Raw genomic sequence first — 26635 nt, forward strand, 5'->3', positions numbered from 1 at the left:
TCAAACGCATCTAATATTTATAAGGAAGATAAGTGACAAGATCTTGAAACATTCTTTGTTTTGAAAAGTTTCATGTGCAGAAGCAGAGAATAACCATCAACTCCACAAGCCGTGGGCGGGATGCACTCAGCCTGGGGCCGGGCCGGAGAATCGGCGCCATTGGCGCCAGTCGAGGGCTGCTCTACGCGGCTCCCCGCCGATTCTCGGCCTGGGATGGGCCGAGTGGCCGGAGCAAAAAACCCGAGTCCCGCTGGAGCCGTTCTAAGCTGCTTGCACAGCTGGCGCTACCTCGGCGTGGAAAGGTCCGGGGGTGGCCTGTTCGGGGAGGAGGGGGGGGTCCAACCCCAGGGGGTGGGGGGCTCCGTTGTGGCCTGGCCTGCAATCGGAGCTAACTGATCAGCTGGCCGGCCTCTCATGCTGGGCGCCTCCTTTCTTCCGCGCTGGCCCCTGTAGCCCTACGCCATGTTGTGACAGGGCTGGCGTGGAGAAGGGAGCCACTGTGCATGCGCGCGTTGGCACAGGTGGACCCCGCCATGCCCAGCTGACACCGGGATCAGCAGCTGGAGCAGCGTGAGTCATTCCAGTGCTGTACTGGCCCCCTGTAGGGGCCAGAATTGCTGATCCTGAGGCCATGCTGACGCCATTGGGACACGCAACGCCGTTTCCGATGGCGTCAACACTTAGCCTCAGGATCACAGAATCCCGCCCCATGATCCTACAGAGCAACTCGCCTGGTAACTGCCCGGATGTCCATTCAATGTTGCTCAGTTTCTTGGTCAAGAGATTGCAGTCATCATAGATCAGGAGGGCAGAAGTTGCCTGCCAGCTAATTTTTCTGTTTTAGAAATGAGCAAAGCCATTCCTTATTCGTCCTAAACACTGCCCCCCCTTCTCCATTGCCTAAATAGGACAAAAAATTAATGAACTGTCGGGCAAACACTAATGTTTCAATCTGAGCAAACCTCAAGGTTCTATCTTCGGTTAGCATTTAATACATCATTTCAGAAACAGCATTTAGTTGTGGCCCAGTATGTAGCACTCTTGTCTCAGACTGAATTTTGTGGTTTCAAGTACTGAAGACTTAAACCCTGATTATCTGGTCACGACCAGAATGGTGTTTGTGAGATCTTGTTGCGGAAGAAAAAATGGATGTAAATGTGTTAGAAACAGTTCAGAGAAGGTTCAATAAAATAATACCAGGAATGGACGGGTTGTTAGTGAGGAAAGATTGGACGGGCTGGGTTTGTCGCTACTGGAGTTCAGAAGAATGACAGACTTGTGAAGTGCCATTGCTGTTGTTTATGTAGGAAACGCGAGAGTAAATTTGCACAGGGTAAACCTTCATAGACAACGGTGTGATCAGATCATCTGCTTTTCTCACCATGTTGATTGGATCAGACACTGGGCAGCACAAAAACAAAATACTGCTGGAATGCTGGGAATCTGAAACAAAAACAGATATTCCTGGAAATGCTCAACAAATTTGGCAGCATCTGTGGGGAGATGAAAGATCAGACCCTGAGACACGGGGCTGGATTCTCTGAGCCTCCACGGTGAAATCGCGTTCGGCGCCGGGCCGAAGAACGGCCGTCTACCTGGAAATCAGGACAAGCGCCGCTGAACGATTCTCTGATCCCTGGAGAATCGCTCACACACGATCTATGTGGCGTGGCTAGGGGGCCATTGACAGGGCCCCCCCCCGCGCGCGATTCTCCGTGCATTTCCAACAGTGCAGTGCTCCCACAGAGCGGTTCCGGAATGTCAAGTTTGAGGTTTGTCCTCAAGCCCTGGAGTGGGACCTGAACCGGGAACCTTACAATTGAGAGGTCTGGGGGTGGGGGTGGGGGTGGGGGTGTGAGGGGGGGGGGGGGGGGGGGGGGGATGTGAGGGGGGCAGGGGTGACTCAGCCGCTGGCCCTGTGTTTCCTACATCACATCATTGACAACATTTCATTGTTTGCAAGGGTTTTGGATGTCCTGAGATTGTGAACAGTGTGATATGTATGCGTGTCTTTCTTTTCTTTCTTTAACATGAGACAATACTGCTCCATTTTGTGACAACAGTGAGGCAAAATGAAAAAAAAAATGTTTTCATAGTTAAGAGGAAAGCAATTTCCAGAACGAACTGCATAACAGCTGAGAATCAGTCAGAGGCTGGGAATCCTGCGGCAAGTGACTCACCTCCTGACTCCCCAGAGCCTGTCCCCCATCTACAAGACCCAAGTCAGGAGTGTGATGGAATACTCTACACTTGCCTGGATGAGCGCAGCTCCAACAACACTCAAGAAGCTCAACACCATCCAGGACAAAGCAGCCCCGCTTGATTGTCATCCCTTCAACAAATATTCAAACCCTCCGACGAACAGTGGCAGCCGTGTGTACTATCCACAAGAAGCAGTGCAGTAACTCACCAACATTCCTTAGACAACACTTTGCAAACCCACGACCACTACCACCTAGAACAAGAGCAGCAGATACCTGGGAACCCCGCCACCTGGAGGTTTCCCTCCAAGTCACTCACCACCCTGACTTGGAAATATATCGGCTGTTCCTTCACTGTCGCTGGGGCAACATCCTGGAACTCCCTCCCTAACAGCACAGTGGGTGTACATACACCTGAAAGTCTGCAGCGGTTCAAGAAGGCAGCTCACCACCACCTTCTAAAGGGATACTAGGGATGGGCAGTAAATGTTGGCCTAACCAGCGACACCCACATACCGTAAATGAATTTAAAACAAAATAAAGAAACAAAGGAGAGGTTGGGGCTCGGCGTAAAAGGCAACGTTAAAATCATCACCAACATCTGGTGTTGAGATAGAATTGGAGCATTTCATCTGAAGTGACTGAATTCATTGTTGGGTCTCAGTGTAAAGATTATAATCAAAAGGTGTGGTGGCATTCATCAGCCAGCAGTTGAATAGTCTATTGATTATTTCAGTCTGAGTTCCAGTCTATTACTGAGCTCCATCCATTATTGCGTTCCAGTCTATTACTGTGCTCCATCTATTACTGAGCTCCATCTATTATTGCGTTCCAGTCTATTACTGTGTCTCAGTCTATTACTGTGTTCCTTCTATTACTGTGCTCCAGTCTATTACTGTGTCTCAGTCTATTACTGTGTTCCAGTCTATTACTGTGTTCCAGTCCATTCCTGTTCCCTGTCTATTACTGTGCTCCAGTCTATTACTGTGCTGAGTCTATTACTGTATTCCAGTCTATTACTGTGCTCCATCTATTATTGCGTTCCAGTCTATTACTGTGCTCCATCTATTACTGAGCTCCATCTATTATTGCGTTCCAGTCTATTATTGCGTTCCAGTCTATTACTGCATTCCAGTCTATTACTGTGCTCCATCTATTACTGTGTCCCAGTCTATTATTGCGTTCCAGTATATTACTGTGTTCCAGTCTATTACTGTGTCCCAGTCTATTACTGTGCTCCATCTATTATTGCGTTCCAGTCTATTACTGTGTTCCAGTCTATTACTGAGCTCCATCTATTATTGCGTTCCAGTCTATTACTGTGCTCCATCTATTACTGTGTTCCAGTCTATTACTGTGTTCCAGTCTATTACTGTGCTCCAGTCTATTACTGTGCTCCATCTATTACTGTGTTCCAGTCTATTACTGTGTTCCAGTCTATTACTGTGCTCCAGTCTATTATTGTGCTCGAGTCTATTACTGTGCTCCAGTCTATTACTGTGCTGAGTCTATTACTGTGTTCCAGTCTATTACTGTGCTCCATCTATTACTGTGTTCCAGTCTATTACTGTGTTCCAGTCTATTACTGTGTTCCAGTCTATTACTGTGCTCCAGTCTATTACTGTGCTCCAGTCTATTATTGTGCTCGAGTCTATTACTGTGCTCCATCTATTACTGTGCTCCATCTATTACTGTATTCCAGTCTATTACTGTGTTCCAGCCTATTACTGTGTTCCAGTCTATTACTGTGTTCCAATCTATTACTGTGCTCCAGTCTATTACTGTGCTCCAGTCTATTATTGTGCTCGAGTCTATTACTGTGTTCCAGTCTATTACTGTGTTCCAGTCTATTACTGTGTTCCATCTATTACTGTGCTCCAGTCTATTACTGTGCTCCATCTATTACTGTGCTCCATCTATTACTGTGCTCCAGTCTATTACTGTGTTCCAGTCTATTACAGTGTTCCAGTCTATTACTGTGTTCCAGTCTATTACTGTGTTCCAGACTATTACTGTGCTCCATCTATTACTGTGTCTCAGTCTATTACTGTGTTCCAGTCTATTACTGTGCTCCAGTCTATTACTGTGCTCGAGTCTATTACTGTGCTCCATCTATTACTGTGTTCCAGTCTATTACTGTGTTCCAGTCTATTACTGTGCTCCAGTCTATTACTGTGTCTCAGTCTATTACTGTGTTCCAGTCTATTACTGTGTTCCAGTCCATTACTGTGCTCCATCTATTACTGCGTTCCAGTCTATTACTGTGTTCCAGTCTATTACTGTGTTCCAGTCTATTACTGTGCTCCATCTATTACTGTGCTCCAGTCTATTACTGTGTCTCAGTCTATTACTGTGCTCCAGTCTATTACTGTGCTCCATCTATTACTGCGTTCCAGTCTATTACTGTGTTCCAGTCTATTACTGTGTTCCAGTCTATTACTGTGCTCCATCTATTACTGTGCTCCAGTCTATTACTGTGTCTCAGTCTATTACTGTGCTCCAGTCTATTACTGTGCTCCATCTATTACTGTGTCTCAATCTATTACTGTGCTCCATCTATTACTGTGTTCCAGTCTATTACTGTGTCTCAGTCTATTACTGTGCTGAGTCTATTACTGTGTTCCAGTCTATTACTGTGCTCCATCTATTACTGTGTCTCCATCTATTACTGTGTTCCAGTCTATTACTGTGTTCCAGTCTATTACTGTGTTCCAGTCTATTACTGTGCTCCAGTCTATTACTGTGTCTCAATCTATTACTGTGTTCCAGCCTATTACTGTGCTCCAGTCTATTACTGTGTTCCAGTCTATTACTGGGTTCCAGTCTATTACTGTGCTCCATCTATTACAGTGTTCCAGTCTATTACTGTGTCTCAATCTATTACTGTGTTCCAGCCTATTACTGTGTTCCAGTCTATTACTGTGTTCCAGTCTATTACTGTGTTCCAGTCTATTACTGTGTTCCAGTCTATTACTGTGCTCCATCTATTACTGTGCTCCATCTATTACTGTGTTCCAGTCTATTACTGTGTTCCAGCCTATTACTGTGTTCCAGTCTATTACTGGGTTCCAGTCTATTACTGTGCTCCATCTATTACAGTGTTCCAGTCTATTACTGTGTCTCAATCTATTACTGTGTTCCAGCCTATTACTGTGTTCCAGTCTATTACTGTGTTCCAGTCTATTACTGTGTTCCAGTCTATTACTGTGTTCCAGTCTATTACTGTGCTCCATCTATTACTGTGCTCCATCTATTACTGTGTTCCAGTCTATTACTGTGTTCCAGTCTATTACTGTGTTCCAGTCTATTACTGTGCTCCAGTCTATTACTGTGTTCCAGTCTATTACTGTGCTCCAGTCTATTACTGTGTCTCAATCTATTACTGTGTTCCAGTCTATTACTGTGCTCCAGTCTATTACTGTGTTCCAGTCTATTACTGTGTTCCAGTCTATTACTGTGCTCCATCTATTACTGTGTTCCAGTCTATTACTGTGTCTCAATCTATTACTGTGTTCCAGCCTATTACTGTGTTCCAGTCTATTACTGTGTTCCAGTCTATTACTGTGTCTCAATCTATTACTGTGTTCCAGCCTATTACTGTGCTCCAGTCTATTACTGTGCTCCATCTATTACTGTGTTCCAGTCTATTACTGTGTCTCAATCTATTACTGTGTTCCAGTCTATTACTGTGTTCCAGTCTATTACTGTGCTCCAGTCTATTACTGTGTCTCAGTCTATTACTGTGTTCCATTTATTACTGCGTTCCAGTCTATTACTGCGTTCCATCTATTACTGCGTTCCAGTCTATTACTGCGTTCCATCTATTACTGCGTTCCAGTCTATTACTGCGTTCCAGTCTATTACTGTGCTCCAGTCTATTACTGTGTTCCAGTCTATTGCTGTGTCTCAGTCTATTACTGTGTTCCAGTCTATTACTGTGTCTCAGTCTATTACTGTGCTGAGTCTATTACTGTGTTCCAGTCTATTACTGTGTCTCAGTCTATTACTGTGCTGAGTCTATTACTGTGCTCCATCTATTACTGTGTTCCAGTCTATTACTGTGTTCCAGTCTATTACTGTGTTCCAGTCTATTACTGTGTCTCAGTCTATTACTGTGTTCCAGTCTATTACTGTGCTCCAGTCTATTACTGTGTTCCAGTCTATTACTGTGTCTCAGTCTATTACTGTGTTCCAGTCTATTACTGTGCTCCAGTCTATTACTGTGTCTCAGTCTATTACTGTGTTCCATTTATTACTGCGTTCCAGTCTATTACTGCGTTCCAGTCTATTACTACGTTCCAGTCTATTACTGTGCTCCATCTATTACTGTGTTCCAGTCTATTACTGTGTTCCAGCCTATTACTGTGTTCCAGCCTATTACTGTGTTCCAGTCTATTACTGTGTTCCAGTCAATTACTGTGTTCCAGCCTATTACTGTGCTCCATCTATTACTGTGTTCCAGTCTATTACTACGTTCCAGTCTATTACTGTGTTCCAGTCTATTACTGTGCTCCATCTATTACTGTGCTCCAGTCTATTACTGTGTTCCAGTCTATTACTGTGTTCCAGTCTATTACTGTGCTCCAGTCTATTACTGTGCTCCAGTCTATTATTGTGCTCGAGTCTATTACTGTGCTCCATCTATTACTGTGCTCCATCTATTACTGTGTCTCAGTCTATTACTGTGCTGAGTCTATTACTGTGTTCCAGTCTATTACTGTGCTCCAGTCTATTACTGTGTTCCAGCCTATTACTGTGTTCCAGCCTATTACTGTGTTCCAGTCTATTACTGTGTTCCAGTCTATTACTGTGTTCCAGCCTATTACTGTGCTCCATCTATTACTGTGTTCCAGTCTATTACTACGTTCCAGTCTATTACTACGTTCCAGTCTATTACTGTGCTCCATCTATTACTGTGTCTCAGTCTATTACTGTGCTCCATCTATTACTGTGCTTGAGTCTATTACTGTGTTCCAGTCTATTACTGTGCTCCATCTATTACTGTGTCTCAATCTATTACTGTGCTCGAGTCTATTACTGTGCTCCAGTCTATTACTGTGTCTCAGTCTATTACTGTGTCTCAGTCTATTACTGTGTCTCAATCTATTACTGTGTTCCTTCTATTACTGTGCTGAGTCTATTACTGTGTCTCAGTCTATTACTGTGTCTCAGTCTATTACTGTGTCTCAATCTATTACTGTGTTCCTTCTATTACTGTGTTCCAGTCAATTACTGTGTCTCAGTCTATTACTGTGTCTCAATCTATTACTGTGTTCCTTCTATTACTGTGCTCCAGTCTATTACTGTGTCTCAGTCTATTACTGTGTCCCAGTCTATTACTGTGTCTCAGTCTATTACTGTGCTCCAGTCTATTACTGTGTTCCAGTCCATTCCTGTTCCCTGTCTATTACTGTGTCCCAGTCTATTACTGTGTCTCAGTCTATTACTGTGTCTCAGTCTATTACTGTGCTCCAGTCTATTACTGTGTTCCAGTCCATTCCTGTTCCCTGTCTATTACTGTGTCCCAGTCTATTACAGTGTTCCAGCCTATTACTGTGTTCCAGTCTATTACTGTGTCTCAATCTATTACTGTGCTCCAGTCTATTACTGTGCTCCAGTCTATTACTGTGCTCCATCTATTACTGTGCTCCAGTCTATTACTGTGTCTCAGTCTATTACTGTGTTCCAGTCTATTACTGTGTTCCAGTCTATTACTGTGTCTCAATCTATTACTGTGCTCCAGTCTATTACTGTGCTCCAGTCTATTACTGTGTCTCAATCTATTACTGTGCTCCAGTCTATTACTGTGTTCCAGTTTATTACTGTGTCTCAGTCTATTACTGTGATCCAGTCTATTACTGTGTCTCAGTCTATTACTGTGTTCCTTCTGTTACTGTGCTCCAGTCTATTACTGTGTCTCAGTCTATTACTGTGCTCGAGTCTATTACTGTGATCCATTCCATTCCTGTTCCCTGTCTATTACTGTGTCTCAGTCTATTACTGTGTTCCAGTCTATTACTGTGCTCCAGTCTATTACTGCGTTCCAGTCTATTACTGTGTCTCAGTCTATTACTGTGTTCCAGTCTATTACTGTGCTCCAGTCTATTACTGTGCTCCATCTATTACTGTATTCCAGTCTATTACTGTGTCTCAGTCTATTACTGTGCTGAGTCTATTACTGTGTTCCAGTCTATTACTGTGCTCCATCTATTACTGTGCTCCATCTATTACTGTGCTCCAGTCTATTACTGTGTTCCAGTCTATTACTGTGTTTCAGTCTATTACTGTGCTCCAGTCTATTACTGTGTTCCAGTCTATTGCTGTGTCTCAGTCTATTACTGTATTCCAGTCTATTACTGTGCTGAGTCTATTACTGTATTCCAGTCTATTACTGTGCTCCAGTCTATTACTGTGTTCCAGTCTATTACTGTGCTCCATCTATTACTGTGTTCCAGTCTATTGCTGTGTCTCAGTCTATTACTGTGCTCGTGTCTCTTACTGTGTTCCAGTCAATTACTGTGTCTCAGTCTATTACTGTGCTCCAGTTTATTACTGTGTTCCAGTCTATTACTGTGCTCCAGTCTATTGCTGTGCTCCAGTCCATTACTGTGTTCCAGTCTATTGCTGTGTCTCAGTAATAGGCTGGAACACAGTAATAGACTGGAACACAGTAATAGACTGGAACACAGTAATAGACTGAGACACAGTAATAGACTGGAGCACAGTAATAGACTGAGACACAGTAATAGACTGGAACACAGTAATAGACTGAGACACAGTAATAGACTGGAGCACAGTAATAGACTGAGACACAGTAATTGACTGGGGCACAGTAATAGACTGAGACACAGTAATAGACTGGAGCACAGTAATAGACTGGAACACAGTAACAGACCGGAGCACAGTAATAGACTGGAACACAGTAATAGACTCGAGCACAGTAATAGACTGGAGCACAGTTATAGACTGTGTTCCAGTCTGTAACTGTGTTCCAGTCTATTACTGTACTCCAGTCTATTGCTGTGTTCTTTATGACTGAAGAATAAACATTGCCAACTTTGTAAAGGGCATTAAAGTAAATGTGAGACTCTCACAGAATTCTGTTTGTTAGTGACCACCTAAAGCAATCAACATTTCACACAGGTCCTGTAGGGGGGGGCAAGGTTTTCTGTTTCTGAACATATTCATTCACCTGAAGGAAATTTAACGTTTTTTTACCTTTCACGAATGGAGCATTGAAGAGGAAAAGAGCAATGCATAAATTCAAAGGGCTTAAATTAGGACTCGGAGTTATATCAGCCACGACACATCCCCATAATGCCCCATGGTAACAGGCAGGAGGCAGACACATATGGCCAGCCACTACCCACCATTTGGATGAGGACAGGTCAGAGGTCAAACCTGAAATTATGTTCTTTCAATATCTGTAAATAAGGGGATGTGGATTTGTAAATAAGGGGGGAGGCGGTGGTGTGGGGTAAGAACACATAACCAAAGGATCCTGAACATAACCCCACAATCCTCTTGAGAAGTATAAACCATTGAGTGATGAGCTCATTGCACAGCCCCTCCCACTCCCCCCCCCCCCCCCCCCCCCCTCCCCGCACTCTCTGAGTTTAACTGTTTATTCCAATCAGATTTGCTTGGGAGAAATCACTTTTGCTGTGATGGTTTTTATTGTTTGATGCAGACATATTTGGGAAGGCCAGATCCTTGTGGACATACTGGAGTATTTGATGGTTTGGGACAGGCCAATGAGATGGGACATGGTCTCTTTAAAAATGCATGAAGCAGATTATTTGGTTTGTGTGAGAGGACAGCTCATTGATTTCAGTATTCTCCTACAGGATCTTCTCGAACTTAAAGAAATATGCAATATAATATTGTCTCCCGACATACTGCACAGAACGACACGGGCAGAGTGATGGTTCCTCTTCGGGCACTGTGTGGAAGAGGCCTTGTGTAAAAAATGTTTTAATTAAATAGTCTTTTATTGGGCCTTATTAATTTCAACATTTTTCCCTTTCTCCTGCCCTCTTTTTCACTCTATAATACTTTTTGATTCGTACGTTATAATGCTGCATATTGAAGGGAATGTGACATTTATGCAAATCATTTCTGTAATGAAAGCATTTGAAAAAAAGCTGCTGCTCTTTTTCATAATAATTATTCATTTGAAAATGGGCCTTTAGGGCTCAGTAACATCAGGTTTCGATTAGCGTAATTTTTTTGCTGCAGTGGAATTCTCTTAAGATAATCTGTGATTAGGATAAACTTTATTTAAAGTGCCAGGCATTTTAGGTGTGTGTGTGTAGATTATCTGTAAACTCTGAAGAACCCTCGCTGTAAAACCCTCATCGAAATTGAGAGAAAAGGGAACAAGTTCCGTTATTTTCACAGCTGTTGTACTCAAAGGAAAATAATATATAATGCTCATTTCTCTTTCTGTTCCAAATCTAAATAAATAATTACAACTTAAAATTAAATCAACGGTTGTCATCTGCAACGTACTGCCTCAAGGATGGAAGAAGTAGATTCAATAGTAACTTTCAAAAGGGAAGTGGATAAACATTTGATGGGAAACATTTGCAGGACTCTGCAGAGAAAGGTGAATCGGATAGTTCTCTTCACAGACTCAATGGACTGAATGGCCTATAAAACAACTGTAATAGTAATCTTTATTAGTGTCACAAGTAGGCTTACATTAACACTGCAATGAAGTTACTGCGAAAATTCCCTAGTTGTCACATTCCGGCGCCTGTTCGGGTAGACAGTAGGAGAATACAGAATGTCCAATTCACCCGACAAGCACGTCTTTCGGGACTTGTGTGAGGAAACCGGAGCACCCGGAGGAAACCCACGCAGACACGGGGAGAACGTGCAGACTCTGCACAGAAAGTGACCCAAGCCAGGAATCGAACCCGGGACCCTGGCGCTGTGAAGTGAAGGTGCTAACCATTGTGCTACTGTGCCGCCACCAAACGTCTGCAAGCAGCCACCCTGGCAGTCCAGAAAGGGCCATTCTACACTAAAATCTAAAGAACACCAACTTCCTCGGTTTATTTGGCTACATTTACCAATTCCTTTTCCAAATCGTTATTGGTTTGATTTGAAACCTATTGAATAGGAACCGATTATTAATAATCGACAAGCAATTCCATTAGTTTACACGAAGAAGTTCAAAAAAACCAAGAGATTGAAGAGTACCTGACTCGAATCGGGTCATCTGTAAGTTAAATTGTTGCCGTGTGATATTTCAGCAGAATGTTTCATGAAACGTTCTGCCCCCCAGAATGACACGGTGTCACTGGCATCTAAAGGTGCTGACCCTTTGAAACTCCTGTCTCCTTTGTACATTGTTGCATCTGGAGCAGGAAATTATCCTTGAGACTCAACATGACAAGAATTTTGTTTCCTTAAAAATTCTTGAAATATTGGGCATGAAAAATGGTTGATCTACTTCAAGAGGATTGTTGTTCAAGCAGTTTTGTCTATACCCCACCACCACCACCAACCCCCCACCCCTCCTCCCAATCCTTTCTCTTTGCTACAATCAACAAAATGGACAGGGGATTAAAGGGTTAGTTAGTCTAAAATGTCTGGTCTTTGCTACGCTCAAACCTGTTTAATGACTTGCACTAATGGCCTGGAGTTTTGCCATTTATCCTAATGTCCAGATTCCTCAGGTCAGTCAGTGGCCACAGACTGGGTAGACACTGGAATAAATTCTCTCATTTCACCAGGAAGGGCAGCCAAACAACTGAGACCTGTATCGATGTACCTCGCACAAATTATTCAGAGAATGGCAGGAGGGGGGAGCTGTGCAGAGTTATGCAGAATGATAGATACCAGTGCTCGGTGGAATGCGCTGGTTTTTGTGTTTAGTCCCTTGGGTTAATCCATGTGACAGCTCAAAATCTCTGCATACCCCCTTTTTGGCATTCAGGAAAGGGGCCAGTGACTGCATATTGTATTGACTAATCAAGATTAATAATAGATTATTGTCTGATTGACTCTTTGTGTGCTGGATGCAATTGGTAACTTGTGATGTAAGCTTTCCCTGAACTTCCTAAATTTCAGACATTAAAAAGTAGCAATGGGGAAAGTCTGAAATGTTAAGGGGAATTCCATAAGTCTCCTATTCTGTGAGTGAACAGGAACATTTGAATAATTTATTATGGTGAAATCTGCCGGAATGCTCATAAGGTTAACTACTTGTAGCAGGGTTTAAAATGTCCCTCCTAATCGTTGGAGTATTGTCACAGCATCAAAGCCAAACATCTTTACCAACATTCTTATTTGGATTATTTTGCTCACTGTTTTGCTAATTTCCACCTTTAATTCAGCAGTTCCAGAATTCCCAAGCTTCTCTCCCATATGTTCTGCTGGCTTGTGAGCTTTTCACCACCTTCCCCACTCGCAAGCATACCCTGATTTCAGAGCTGGTGAATCATGTTTTACTTAAATTTCCTTTCAGTCTCATTACACTCAAAGTTGTTTGAACAATGCATTTTTCTTCATCAATTGGGCCTCCTCATCTACCCTCTGCCCGGTGCAATGCATAACATAGAACATAGAACATGTTGAGGGGGGGGGGGGGGGGGGGCGCAGTTACTACTACGAAGATGCTTACCTGTAAATATGTATGTTAATTTTTGCGTGTTTGTTTTTTTTTCTCTTTCTCCTAACAATTTGTAATTTGTTCAATATAAAATATGAAAACTGAATAAAAACATTTATAAAAAAAAAACATAGAACATAGAACAGTACAGCACAGAACAGGCCCTTCGGCCCTCAATGTAGTGCCGAGCCATGATCACCCTACTCAAACCCACGTATCCACCCTATACCCGTAACCCAACAACCCCCCCCTTAACCTTACTTTTTTAGGACACTACGGGCAATTTAGCATGGCCAATCCACCTAACCCGCACATCTTTGGACTGTGGGAGGAAACCGGAGCACCCGGAGGAAACCCACGCACACAGGGGGAGGACGTGCAGACTCCACACAGACAGTGACCCAGCCGGGAATCGAACCTGGGACCCTGGAGCTGTGAAGCATTTATGCTAACCACCATGCTACCCTGCTGCCCTAACAGAAAGATAAAGTTATTCAGGAACTTGCTTTCCTGGATGAATTTGAATAGATTTTGGGGTTCCTAGATCTCTTCAACACTCAGGGCCATGTGAGTCAGAGCAGAAATGTCTTGCACATATTGTGCAGTGAAAAGGACATTCAGTACTCTGAGGGCTAATGTGCCACTTGCCACCTTCTGCTGCTCTGCAAAATGACTAATGCAATGAAGAGCAGGCAAAGAGGGTTGACTTGTGAATCTGCTGCAGTGTATGTTTAGTGCAAGGGCGTAAGGAATAATGAGAAGTGACTGTTGCTGATTCCTGTTGCCACAATATCCCCTCACACGTTGGCATCAGTTTTTAGATGACCATAATTGCACATTCTATGGAATCATTTTTTTAAACAATCTGTTTTATTGCCCAGTGCCCATCAGCAGATAAGTCAAGAACATTTACTGTTCTACAGTTTGTGAAATCAACACTCCAGCGCAGTTGGGTTTTTTTTAGTGGATGACTCGGCAGAAATTCTTTACGTAAATAACAAATATTTCTCACATTTTAGGAATGATGCCGAGGCATTGGAAAGGGTGCTGAGGAGATTTAGTGGAATTGTGCCAGGAATGAGGGCGTTCAGTTATGTGGAGAAACATAAAAAGCTGTTATTTTTCATCTGGCAACAGAATGGGTTTGGCAGAGATTTTTTATAATGATAATAATCTTTATTAGTGTCACAAGTCAGCTTACATTGACACTGCAATGAAGTTACTGTGAAAATCCCCTAGTCGCCACATTTCGGCGCCTGTTCAGGTACACTGAGGCAGAATTCAGAATGTCCAATTCACCTAACAGCACGTCTTTCGGGACTTGTGGGAGGAAACCGGAGCACCCGGAGGAAACCCACGCAGACACGGGGAGAACGTGCAGACTCCGCACAGACAGTGACCCAGCCGGGAATCGAACCTGGGACCCTGGAGCTGTGAATCAACAGTGCTAACCACTGTGCCACCGTGAGGCCCAACAGAGGTGGTTCAAATCAAACGGAATTTTGAGAAAATAAGGAGGGAGGAATTGTTTCTACTGGCAGAAGGTTTGATAACCAGAGGACACAGATTGAATGTATTTGGAAGGAAAACCATTGGGAAGATAACGGGAATGTTTTTTACACAGCGGGTAATAGTGACCTGGAGGGCAGTGGAAGCAGATTCAATAATAACTTTAAAAAGGGAATTGAATAAATACTCGAAAAGGAAAAAAATTGCAGATTGTGAGAATGGAGCACAAGATTGGAAGTAATTTGCTAGTTCTCTCAAAGAGGCAGGACGTGAACAATGGCCCAGTGGCCTCCCTCTGTACTGTCCAATTCTGTGATTCCCTGAATTCTGACAATTCTGCTTTGTGTGACATTCTGCATTGATAGTCACAGCACACCATGTTGATTTGATCAAATGGACAGACACAAGGAGGCTCTCTCTTTCTGATTGGCTCTTCCAGTTCAACCGCACATGCTCAGGTTTTATGGAGAATATGCCCACCCCTCTCTCTCACAGTAACATTTTCCTACTGAACAACAGTAACTGTCCTTCCGGAGTAAAGCACTTTGATCGAAGCTGGCTCTGCAAGAAAACAAGTTTATTTAATGTTATCTTTCTTTATGGGGGTGGGGGGTGTAGTGAGAGGAGTGAATCTTTGAGTGTTTGGAAAGTTGGAGCCTGGATTTCCTCACTCCTCAGAGTCCAGCGTGTAGGAGACCTGGTGAATTCTACACCCTATCCTCACCCCCTTTACCAGACTGCTGGTTATGGACTCTTGTATCTAATATATTTCTGAACACATTTCATTCCAATATACAGAGATGGAGGTTGTTACACCCATTATTGTTTCAGTGGACGAGAGTAGATAGAGAGCCAGATTTGGACAGTGATTTACTCTCCTACCCCTCATCTTCTCACCGGAAGAGTCATTTAGATATCCCAATGTAGACTGTGATAAATAAAGTTCACAGCACAGATCTGTGGAAGAGAGGCTTGCATTTGTATTGCACCTTTCACTGGGAACATCCCAAAGTGCATTACAGCAAGTGATGTGTAGACCATGTGCAGCCAATTTGTGCACAGCAAGCTGCCACACACAGCAATGCCGTAATGACCAGATAGTCAGCTCTGGGCTGAGGGGTAAACATTGACCAGTCCAGGCTGTGTGTCAGTCATCCCTGACAGTGGACTAGAACCCTTTAAACTCCTGCTTAGCTAAAAGAGCAGGGAGCTGCAAAGGTTGACAGCTGCCTGCCCCTGGCTGAGACTGGGAAGTGGGGGTGAGGAGGTGCCACAGAACTACCCCTTTCCACCACAGCTGTGTGCAGCTGCCACAGCACCGTGCTCGGCTCCAGATAGACGGGCTGAATGGTCATGATCACATTCTGGTTTCCTGAAAGTGTCCAAAGTGAAAGGTTGCGAGTTGTATTTGAGCGGACTGTGCACAGCAGCTGCGGAAGAAGCAGTGAAATAGTTAAATAGGAGAGTGGGGGGGGGGCAAAGAACGGCGTTCAAGGCGGTGAGTATTTCTCTCGCCAAGATCTTCAGTCAGTGAGGCGCAGCTGATTGCGCTGTGAAATAACGTTAGTGTAAGGAAATGTTCCCGTGCCTTGTAAATCCAGAAAGGAAGATTCCTGCCGCTCGCAGTAACATGTCCCTGTGAGCCACTGGCATCCTCTGTCACATGAGCCCCCCCCCCCCCCCCCCAGATCTGCAACCCACTCCCCTGGCAGCCTCTTCCTCAAAAAGGTAACTGCCCACCCTGCCTACAGCCCCCTGATTAACCCCCTCAGTTATTCAATGGAGCATCACAACCATTATACTTTCAAATAACTCCCATCCCAAACAAGCAACTCTTTAAAACTGCGAACAAAAAGTTTGAGACCTTGGTTTATGTTGACGCATTCGGAATGGCTTCAGACACATTCGTCACTGCAATTTGCGAAAGTTTCTCCTCCAGATTTGGCTTTGTGGTTGATATCTAATCCGGGTTAGAGATGTGGAGGGTGGACAGGAAGAAAACAAACACTAGTTTGTTGCAAACTTTTTTTTTTAACACGTTTAATAATGACACTGATTTGGGACTTCAATTCTGATCCTAAAAGTTGGGGAACCAATTGAAAATTTGTCTTCCTTTTTTTTTTGGCGGGGGTGGAGAAAAGGAAAAATATAAGCGGGAGTTTTGAATTGCTCCCGGGGAAAAAGAAGCTTTAATATTGTGAGAAGGATGGCAAAGGGAGGGTTTTGGGTGGGGCAAAGGGAGGGTTTTGGGTGGGGCAAAGGGAGGGTTTTGGGTGGGGCAGTTCCGGGTAATGATCGGTGCAATAGCTGATTGAGTCACGAGAGAAGTTTCAATCCATTGTATAGAATTGTTTCAGATCAACTATCTGTGTTAAAAAGCCAAATATTTTCAAAAACAATATTGTTCCTCTGCACATGATAAAAAAGATGGAATTGTTGCTGAAAGCATGTGATGCTTGTGAGATCTGTGCAAGCGAGACAATTAGGCAGAAATGTGTTCCGTGACCCCAGATGTGATGAGTGATATTCTGCTCAGTAAAGTTGGTGCAGTGACTGGGGGACAGAGTGATCTCACTCACTGTTATTCCGCTGCTACTCCTACCTCACTCTGAATCCAGGTTGGCCCAACACAATCGCAATTTACTCCAGAATCTCGGTCAGAATTATTTTTTGGTTGGCATGTCCGAAAGCAGAGTCACCGCCTTTGTGAAGGTTTGTTGTGTTAAGTCGAGTCGTTTTATTTTTCCAAACTGTAATGTCATTTTTCAGCACAGAGGCAATTCTGAGAAGAGTCAGCAATTTCGTTGTGTGGAGCTCAATCTCGTTCAGTGCTTCCTAAAAGAATTTTTACAAAATCTGAAGTTGAGGCCACTTTATTTTTCACGATTCACGTAATTTTCGAGTAAACTAGCCCCAGCGCTGTTTTCCCCCTGAAGGTGAGAAATGGACAGTCGGTCTTGGCACTGTAGCAAAGATCATCAGTGGCTCTGTGGAAGGAGAGAGAGAAATACAGCGTTGGAGGATTTACAGATAAGAGTTTGGATGATGGAAAGCTGGGAGACTTTCGCACATTCCTGTCTGACAAATCGCAGCTTTGCTCTGGAAAGATTCAGACAGCTATGCACTCTCCGTGTCTGGGTCCTGTTGACGCTCAAACTATCACAAAGTTACCGTCAACAATCCCAAAAGAGCATTTCCCCGGGATTTGAGAACAACGCTGCTATCTTATTGTTCAACACTCTGGGCTGGGGAAAGGCAGAGTGGATGTGTTAGTTAGTCTAATAATCTCTGCACAGACTTCATTGATTTTTCTAAGGGCAAGTTTATGAAGTAAATAAACTTGGAGTTGGTGTCTTAATAAACTGCGTTGCTTAGTCTGTCACATTTAGTTATGGGACTGCGGTGTTTAAGAAAAGAAAAGGCTAACTCCAATACAGAATGTTCACAGCAGGGTTCCAAATTAGTCCTTTGTTTAGGAGGCAGCTCACTCCAGCTTGCTTTGAGAGCATTCCTCCGTTTTACCCTAATGAGTTGCAACACTGATAATGTGGCTGATGATCTTCCATTGATTTCACTATCACTTGCTTGTCTGGTAATTGATCCGTTGCTGAGCTTCCTAGTTAATTATATCGGCTTTGACATGGCCCCAGTCTAGGGGGAATTTCAAGTCTTGCAGAATAACAGTTTTAATAAAGGAGTCCATTACTGCAGGTGCTGCTGCTGTGTCTGCAGGCTGGGAGGACTGCGGGACAGAGAGGGAGAGCGCTATTGCCAATGTCCTTTAGCTTCTCGCAAATAACAGCCATTAGTGGCAAGGTCAGGAGCAGAGTATACAGCTTGACTGGGAGGACTGAGTGCCACTTCAGAAATCAGAGGCTAGCTAATTTTTAAAGGGAGACAGGACGAGAGGGAGGAGGTTTGAGAGTGCAGCGACTGTGTGGCATTATTGATTGCACAACGAAAATTCCACCTATGGGATCTTTTCTTGGACCAAAGGTGGACATTGCTGCAATAATCCTGGGCTATTTTGTTTTTATTTTTGATGTGTATTTCTTTTTCCCCATAACCAGCATGTTCTACCTTGGTGCTTTTTAATCCTAATTGCAGTGAATTGAATGTAGACAAGAGTGCATGTGGGGGTTGGAGGAGGGGGTGGGGGAAGAGAGAAGTTTGTAGGAAAGCTTTTAGGGAGAGGGAGGGAATGTGCATTTGTGTCACTATTGTGTACATTTTCTCATTATTTCTCATTGACACACTAATGACACAGGGCGATCATCTGAGTGCTTTCTCCAGTACCAAAGGGTGAGGTTCCATTATCAACCTCCAGCTCGAAAGAAGCAAAGGATTGTCAGAAAATGCCATAGGTTTCCCCCCCCCCATCTCTAAATCCCTAAATTGTTCAGCTCTGAGTTGCTGAATGTAATTCCCAGCCCCCCCCCCCCCCCCCCCCCCCGGTGTGGTGTTGCCACAGAATTGTCATACTGCCTGCCAGTGAGGCAAGAGCTTTGAGTTCTTTGCGCTCTTATCCAATGACATCCAGTCACTGGGAGGGTGAGCTGATGGTCAGGTCTCACCCGTGTTGTCGGCACACCTGACTGGCAGCTGTTAAGCTGTACAGGGTGTGCTTTGGGAGTCACAGTCTATGCATAAATGATCGGGGTATCTGTTCAGGGCGTGCGGAAGGAGCACTGACCCCCACAGAAAGCACGTTTGCAGCCAAATTCTTAACTGCACATCTTGCTAGTGACAGCGAAGAGGCTCAAAAACCCACCAATACCTTGCAGTCAGGAGGAACAGAAGGGAATGTGAGAGAGAGAGAGGAAAAAGAGAGAGAGAGAGAGAGAGTGTGTGAGTCAGAGCAAGCGACTTCACTTTAAGAGACTTAAGTACCCAACTACTCCATGCAGTTCACCACAAGAGCCGCATCCACAGAACCCGGTTACATGGGGACATGGCAAAACTCCGAGACTAACCTTCTCTTCAGAATGACCCAGCAGGTGAGTTTGATTTAAGTACTATATTTCTGCTTTTTTGTTTTCTTTCCCAGTTTGTTTTCTGTCTGTTCCAGCCTGATGTGTGGAGACATGTCATTTTACTGTCACTGGGCAGCTGTGTTGCTGTGACTGGATTGTGCACGCCTGCGCTCGTTGCCTCCCTAAGAGCGTATCTGCCTAGTTTTAGGAAAAGGGGGCAGAAAATACCAGTTCAGCACAAGCCAGTAGCTGCTGTAAAGTTTCTCAGAGAGAGAGAGAGAGTTCCAGCAACGCTTGTCGTTGAATGGAGTTATTGTACCTCGCGTGCTTCTACTAAACAGAGCACCGCATCCTGTCTGTCTCCCCCCCCCCCCCCCCCCCCCCCCCCCCCGACAGACCTGAGCTGAAACTGATAGTAGGTTGAGGGGCCTCTCTGAGTTCTTTAATTGGCTTCATGTGGTAGAATGCAGGTTTGTGTGCTGCGGTGAGGGTCGCAGTGTTGAACTGCAAACCATGCCAGAGTTCAGCAGTGGGATCATTAGTATCTTGTGCAGAGACGGTTTCTGTTCTTAGGTCACTCATTCTCTCTCTCTCTCTCTCACTCTCTCGCTGCCATCTCTCTCTCTCTCTATACTTCTTACCCTTTTTCTTTCTCTCTTTCTCGCTCTCTCGCGCTCTCTCTCTCTCTCTCTCTCGTCCGAGTAATATCTTGGCTTTTCCCCCAGTGTTATGTCTGCACTAGGGGCCGTTTTACAAGCAGCTGAGACTTGGCATGCTCCTTCTGATGGGAGAGCAGAAATCTTGTTGCAGGGCCAGTAATAACTGATAATTAATCACAGAAGTGGGTGTCTCTGTACCAGGCACTCACTGATACGTGCCCTGCCTGCTCCCTGGTCGTCTTGCAAAATTGTTGGCTCTGCTGAATGAAAGCAATAGTTTCTTCTTGGACACTGCTCAAACAAGGGCAGGGAAGTTCAAACTCAACCTTTTCTGCCTGGTTGTTCCTCTCTTCCAGTGTTCTGACATGTGGAATTCTTGCCTAGTTTGGTCATTAGTAATAGGAGAGAGAGCCCAGGAGTGAAGACGCTCACTGCAGACGAGTACTGAAGGAGCTCACAACAAATGAAAATACTATTAATGATACTTAGTACATTTATATCCCCTATTTTTAACTGTTTAGCACCGACCATTTTAAAGCAAGACTCTTAACTATTTGGGACATATTGATTTAAAGCAGGAGAATTTTGCTTCCTGTAGAGGGACCCCAGTAACTGTGAATAGAGAAATACACCCTCCACTGCCTCCCTCACTGAGCAAAGGCCGGCTCTACCTTCTATTCATTCTGCCTCTCGATACATGCTTTTTTTTGATGGGGGCTATTTACTCCTCGGGTGGATTGCGTCCCTTTAAGGAGCAAGGAACAGAAACAACAGGCATCAGGAGAATATGGCTCTTCCCAGCTCCAGCCCCTCTGTAGATGGTTTGAACAAACTGCTTTTGTGTGCTGCGGTGTTAATCCCCATTCTGAGACTTGCAGGCGTGCATCATTATCCTTGCAGTCTGCATAGCTTCACATTGGAAGGAAGAGCTCTCATGTAGTGAAAGCAAGTGGAACAGATGCGACAGCATTTTGCAAAGTGTTAATGAGTAATGTAGTGAATCTGAGACAGCGCAGGTAGATGAGAGCAGTTGGGGCTCTGGTTTTAATGCTTATCCTGGATTCTCTTTATGTGAACTCAATGGCATTTTCAGTGCCATGAAGAAATGTGGGAATTTCTGTAGAAGACTAATTTTATTTTAAAATAATATGATCGATTGGGTCATTGGCACACTTAAAATTATTTGTGCGCAGTAAAGGAACAAAACTTACTTCTGTATAAAGAATTTGTCAAAAATTCTATGGAGCCCAAATAGATTATTTGAATTCCATGTGAGAATATTCCGGCCTGCAATTCCTTGAATACAGTAGGATTTGGTTAAAGGAGCTACAAGGTTCACTAAGACAATGAAGTATCTCTTTTTGTGCTTTGTGGAAGTGTGGCTCACACAGATTTCTTGATTTTGCGTGTGGATGGTTGAATTTTGTGGCCGAACAATACTTTGCAGAAGATGCCCTGTTAAAAACCGACTTTTGTGAATCAGAGATTCCTCTTTATTGGATGGGGGGGGGGGCAGTTATTTTCAGACATAAATTACTCGCTTGACTCAAGTGAGCTAAGCAGAACGAAGCTCCCAGAGCTGGCTGGCCCCCTAATCAGTGCTAAGGCTGTGGGATATTGGAATATTCTTTTTGTATATTGATGTAAACACATCAAATAGCGGGGAAAAAAAGATTGTTAATTGGCTTCATTAATTGTTGCAATCAATTCCTGCAAAGTGAATATCTTTATTACCTAATTGTTTTTTTACAGAGCAGGAATATGCACAGAACTGGAATCCCCATGGAAGAGTGCAAGGGATTTGATGTCACACAATCTCATGCCCAGTTTAAATTTGTAAGCGTAGATTGTCTGCAATTATATATTGCTCGATGCTTTATGTCACGACCAATATGTTGTTTTTCGGTAATAATGGAAGATGCGCAGATGAGAATTGTAGAAAGTGCCTTTGTGATTCCCTAAACAAGGGAAAATGCGTGACTGATACAAGACACAAATTCACCAAAGAGGAATTCCAAGATGGAATTAACAGTAGATTTTTAAAACTGGAGTTTGATTTTTCATGCACTGCTCACTTTACATAAAGATTCCTTCCCCTGCCATTCCCTCAAATGATACAGACTAAATTACAATTTGGGTCAGATTTCCATGCAATGCAGGAACATTTTTGGAGAAAGGTTTTATTTTGTTGGTATGATCAACGAAAGTCATCAATCTCTGGTAATAAATAACAGAAAATAGTTTTTTTTTGTTATTTAAAAGTATTGAATTGCTTCCTCCGAATAAAACCCATTGAGCAGCAAGAATGCGTGCCAGTTCTGGAGCTCTATATCATCTGTAGAGTTTTGAATCATCGGTAAATTAGAGAATAACAGGATTGCAGAACTTTTCCCAATTCAGTATTTTCAGAATTGGGCAGTGGGGGGCGAGGGAAAGGCATATCGTAAGCCTCTTGTGTGTGATAGAAAAATTAGGTTGATCCATCGAGGGGTTAATTTGTTTGTGACCGTTTAAATTTGCCTGTCAAATTGGAGTCTTTGAAACTTTTCAATAATTACCTCTGAACTGATTTTTATTTACAAATGAAAATACTTTTTGCTCCAAACTCTGAAATAACTCTGGAGGGATTTCCTGGAAACATCAAAGAGGCGAGATTATTGAAGCCAAGCATTTGTGCCTCTTTGTCCCTCTTTGTCCATTAGTTGTAGGTTTCCTGTAACTGAATCATCTTTCTGACCATGAAACGTAAAGACACCATTTAATGTTAAATGTCGCTGCACGGGTTGAAAATGAAAAAGTGCCAGTGTAACACGGTGCTGTCTATTATTCTGTCACAAATACACTTTAACCCAGGTGAGTTTCACTTGGAGGGGTGAAGCAAATATTTTGGTTCTGAGCAATTGAATTTAAAATATCCTGCGGTAAAAATAAATAAATGCTGCATCAGGGATGATCAGATGATTGAGGACTGCTATCGTCCGTGAGCAGATAAATAATTTACTGTTTAGCTTATTATGTAATAGAGAAATCAGAATTATTCTGGGTTCGTGTTATGCATCCTGCGCCAGTATTTTGTAGAAGATGAACTGTTCAGTTATTAACATCTGCCTGTCCTGAAGATTCTGATCACTCAAAAGATGTGGTGGTTGTGAATCTGGAATGTTGGTGAAGGGTAAAATTTGATTGCAGTAGGAGATTGGTTGGTTGTTTTACAGGGAAATAAAAATCCAATAATTTTTAAGAGCAAGAATACAACTTTGTGCAATATTTAAAAAAACATTTTTTAAGTGTTAGTTCAAAATCAGTCTGCTGTTTCCTGTGCTTAATGGAAGCATAATTTATTTTAAAGAAAATAAAATGTAGCTTAGATGGTAGATTTAATGGCATTTTACTGTGCAAATACTGGATTTGTTTTGTGATTTTTTTTCTTTTTTCTTGTGAGTAATTTTGTTTTTTTCCTGGTAAGCAGGGTGTTAAAGGTGCGAGTGAGATTATATATGATAGAAGTGAGCTGGGATGTAGCGATCACCTGTGACAGCAGGTATAGGGGCAGCTGGAGACTCTCTTTCCCCCTGACATGGCATGTTTACATGTAAATGACCCAGGCTGTGGAAGGGATGGCCCACAACAGATTTGCATTTGAACTGCCGTGGCTAGATTTATTTTGCTTTTCCCAGGGAGAAGATACCAGAAGATCCAACCTTAATCCTAGTTTTATTATTTCCTTACTTGCAAAAGTGTCGGAATGTTTCAAAGGGTCAGGTTGACCTCAGGACCCCGATAACCCTTAAATGTTAGGCAGATCTTGGGGAGGGAGAGGATTTGGGCAGCGTTTTTTGACCTGCTCACAGGTTGACACTGACCAGAGCCTCTCAGCCTCTGTCTCTGTTGCCAATCGACCTTTCCTGAGTGAGATTCTGCCATTCGCGTTCTGTGTTTTTCACAACAGGATGGTGATCTGGACGACTCTGCATTGCTCCCCCTCCCCCCCGACTTCAGGACTGTTTATCTCGGCTGTGAAACAATGTGCTTTTGCTGGCCTTACACATCCACGTGCAGATTTCTGAATTTGCCAAAATAACTTCAAATTGATCCATTTCAAAAAGGCTTCTTTTGATGTTCTTGACAGTTCTTGACAGATACCAGAAAATCCAAAGGCTGCAACACAATGGTTCAAGCGAGAATTTGTGGCAAAATATACTGCAAAGGTGCTAATGGCATCTTGAAACATCAGCACTGATTCAAGGCACAGACAAAAGGAGGTCGGAAATACACAAGTTATTTTATAACCAGTTTGGTGAAGTTAAGCAGTGGCAAAGGAGATGTTTTAAAACAGCAAGGACTGAACTTCCTGCTGTCTCTATGCAAGCGAGGGGAAAGTGTCGACCCACAGTCTCTGAACCCATCATTAGTGCTGCAGTATAATTAAAGACAATCTTAATGGAACATAAACATTAACCAATTAGCAGAATAAACAATAAGTGTCCTCTGTGTTTATACATTTTGTGTGTGGGATGGGGGGGGGGGGGGGGGGGGGAGTGCATCAGAAATTAATAGAAAACAATTGTGCTCGATGTTTTCAGTGGTATTTTGAAAGCAGACAATAGCTAACCCTCTGTTCCATTATAAAGACAGACACAGGAGAATCATGCTCATTCTTGACTATCTCTGTTGGTTTAATTTTAATTTTTTGAGGTGGGTGGATTTCCATTTCTCCAGTGCACAATAATTTTAAACCTTGTGCCGGGGGTTTTATTCCAAACACACACTGGGGCCCATGAGCCATATGCCTGAATCTGCCAGCATTTTCCCTCCGATTCTGCAGAATCCTGCTTGTATGTGTTCAGGCCTTTTGTCAACGAGGAGAAGTGATACAAATTAAATTCTGACTCCCACTCACTATTTCTGGGAAAACTTTTAAGGATAGGTGCCATTGCCATTACGTTTGATCAGGGCTATGAGATTAATGTTGGTCACCATTGTTCAGTTAACCTTTTTAAGTGGTTCCGTCTGTACTGTGTGCCTGAAGGAGGTGATACTCAATGCTGCGCCTTTTGATTAGCTCTCGGAGAGGGAGCTTTTGAGCAGAACATTGCTGCAGTCTCGAACCCCGGTGTCAAGAGTTTGGAGCTAAGAAGTAACCTCGGTGACTAATTAGTTGCTGAGTAAGACATCTGGTAACTGGACAGTTTTGTTGAGTGAGGTTGTGTATGTGTGTGTGTGTGTGTGTATACGTGTACGTGTGTCACTGTCGAGGCCAGAGATTACTAGGACTGTTTGTGATAGTAAGAACTCGTTCACTCAGGTCATTGTGACACCATGGGTTAATTCAAGGAAAGACAGGCTGTACACTCTGTACATTGATAACAAGCTGGTGTCATGGAACTGAACAAGAAACAAAAAAAAATGTTCTTTTTAGATCTTTTGGCTTAATGAGGGAGGAATGAAATCTTGTTGTCATTCCTGGTTAGACTTTGACTGATCACAATGTCTGAATCATAAGGAGATGATGCAGCCCCCACAGAAACTCAGCTGTCAATGATTGAATTTATTTTTATTTCTGACCTATCTGCTTTTAACTCTTTTGTGTCCTCGCAGGTTCCGTTTTGGCTTACAAAGACATAGTTAAAAAATAAAGTTACCACCCTTTTAGCCTTTTTTTTTGGAAAGGTATTTTATTTAGTCTCTGGCGTCTGCTTCCTGGCACTGGCTGATGTTTTTGGTGTAGGTGGGTGCAGGCCAAGGTTGATGAACTCCAAGTTGCTGATTTGCAGCAAGGGTAATCTTCCTCGAGGGCCTGAGTGAGCCCGATAATTAATTGCAACTCAAAATGACCAAAATCCACATCCTTCCCGCTCTTTGGCCACAGCTCTCCATTACACGCAGAAATGAAATTCACTCCAAACATCTTGCGTAAAGTGTTATTCTGAAATAGGGGAACACAGTGAACCATTGAAACATCCCTCCAGTCACAGCATTCTAGGAATCAGCCAGATAGTGCAGTATAGATACATTTGAGCTATTCTCGGAGCTGAAGTGCAACATTATCAAAGCCATAAGAAATTAGGGCATCACTAAACAGTGTCCTTACTTCCTTACACTTCTTCCTTTTAACGCTCAGCCATCAAATTCTAAACAGAACTACTTTTGCCAGAGGAAGGAGTGTATTCCTAACGCTGACAATGTCCTTCCAAACCCCTGAGGTTTAAAAGAAAGGCAAGCAAATAATAAGGTTTTTTGCTGAGACGCGTATGATGTGTTCCAGACCTGAATTTGAGGCCCACACCTTGTATCTTTTTGATGCATCGCCTGGGCTCCATGTGGTTACCAGTTGAAACTGGAATTTTAAACCCTAGTGAATCCAGTCAAGACTGACTCTTTCTCTCTCCGTGCCCTCCATGCCCAGCTGGGGTCTCCCAAAACTGTCTCTGTCATCGCATCAGTTCCTCCAAGGGTCAATCTGGGAATCTCACTCACATGGTGCAAGGACGTTCAAGTGATGGGCTGATGTGTCTGAGTGGGAATGGGTGCCCGGACAATCTGGAAAACCGGTTAGCGCTCCTTTGGCCAATGTACCCCAGTGTCTAGCCTCTAAATGTTGGCTCAACCCAACAATCACAGCAATTCCATTCCTCGATCATCCCTGCGCTTGCTGACCCCATTGGCTCCCAA

At 43.4% G+C, this 26635-nt stretch overlaps 1 protein-coding gene across 8 annotated transcripts in view; it reads left to right on the top strand.

Annotated features, from left to right (window-relative positions):
* The window catches only part of bnc2 (basonuclin 2), a 604271-nt gene that overhangs the window by 194915 nt on the left and 382721 nt on the right, over window positions 1-26635 (top strand). The window contains exons 1-2 of one of the 8 annotated variants that reach the window (XM_038803999.1): window positions 16972-17043; window positions 19239-19328. The exons of 3 other annotated variants lie outside the window; for them this stretch is intronic. In XM_038803999.1, coding sequence (XP_038659927.1) covers window positions 17011-17043; window positions 19239-19328 — 123 coding nt within the window. In that variant the 5' untranslated portion in view covers window positions 16972-17010. Of the gene's footprint in view, window positions 1-16971; window positions 17044-17342; window positions 18328-18837; window positions 19329-26635 lie in introns of those variants that run through there. 4 more of the 8 variants (XM_038803996.1, XM_038803997.1, XM_038804003.1 and 1 more) reach the window with 4 other exon arrangements.

Source organism: Scyliorhinus canicula, chromosome 8 (assembly GCF_902713615.1).
Source record: "Scyliorhinus canicula chromosome 8, sScyCan1.1, whole genome shotgun sequence".
Classification (NCBI taxonomy): domain Eukaryota; kingdom Metazoa; phylum Chordata; class Chondrichthyes; order Carcharhiniformes; family Scyliorhinidae; genus Scyliorhinus; species Scyliorhinus canicula.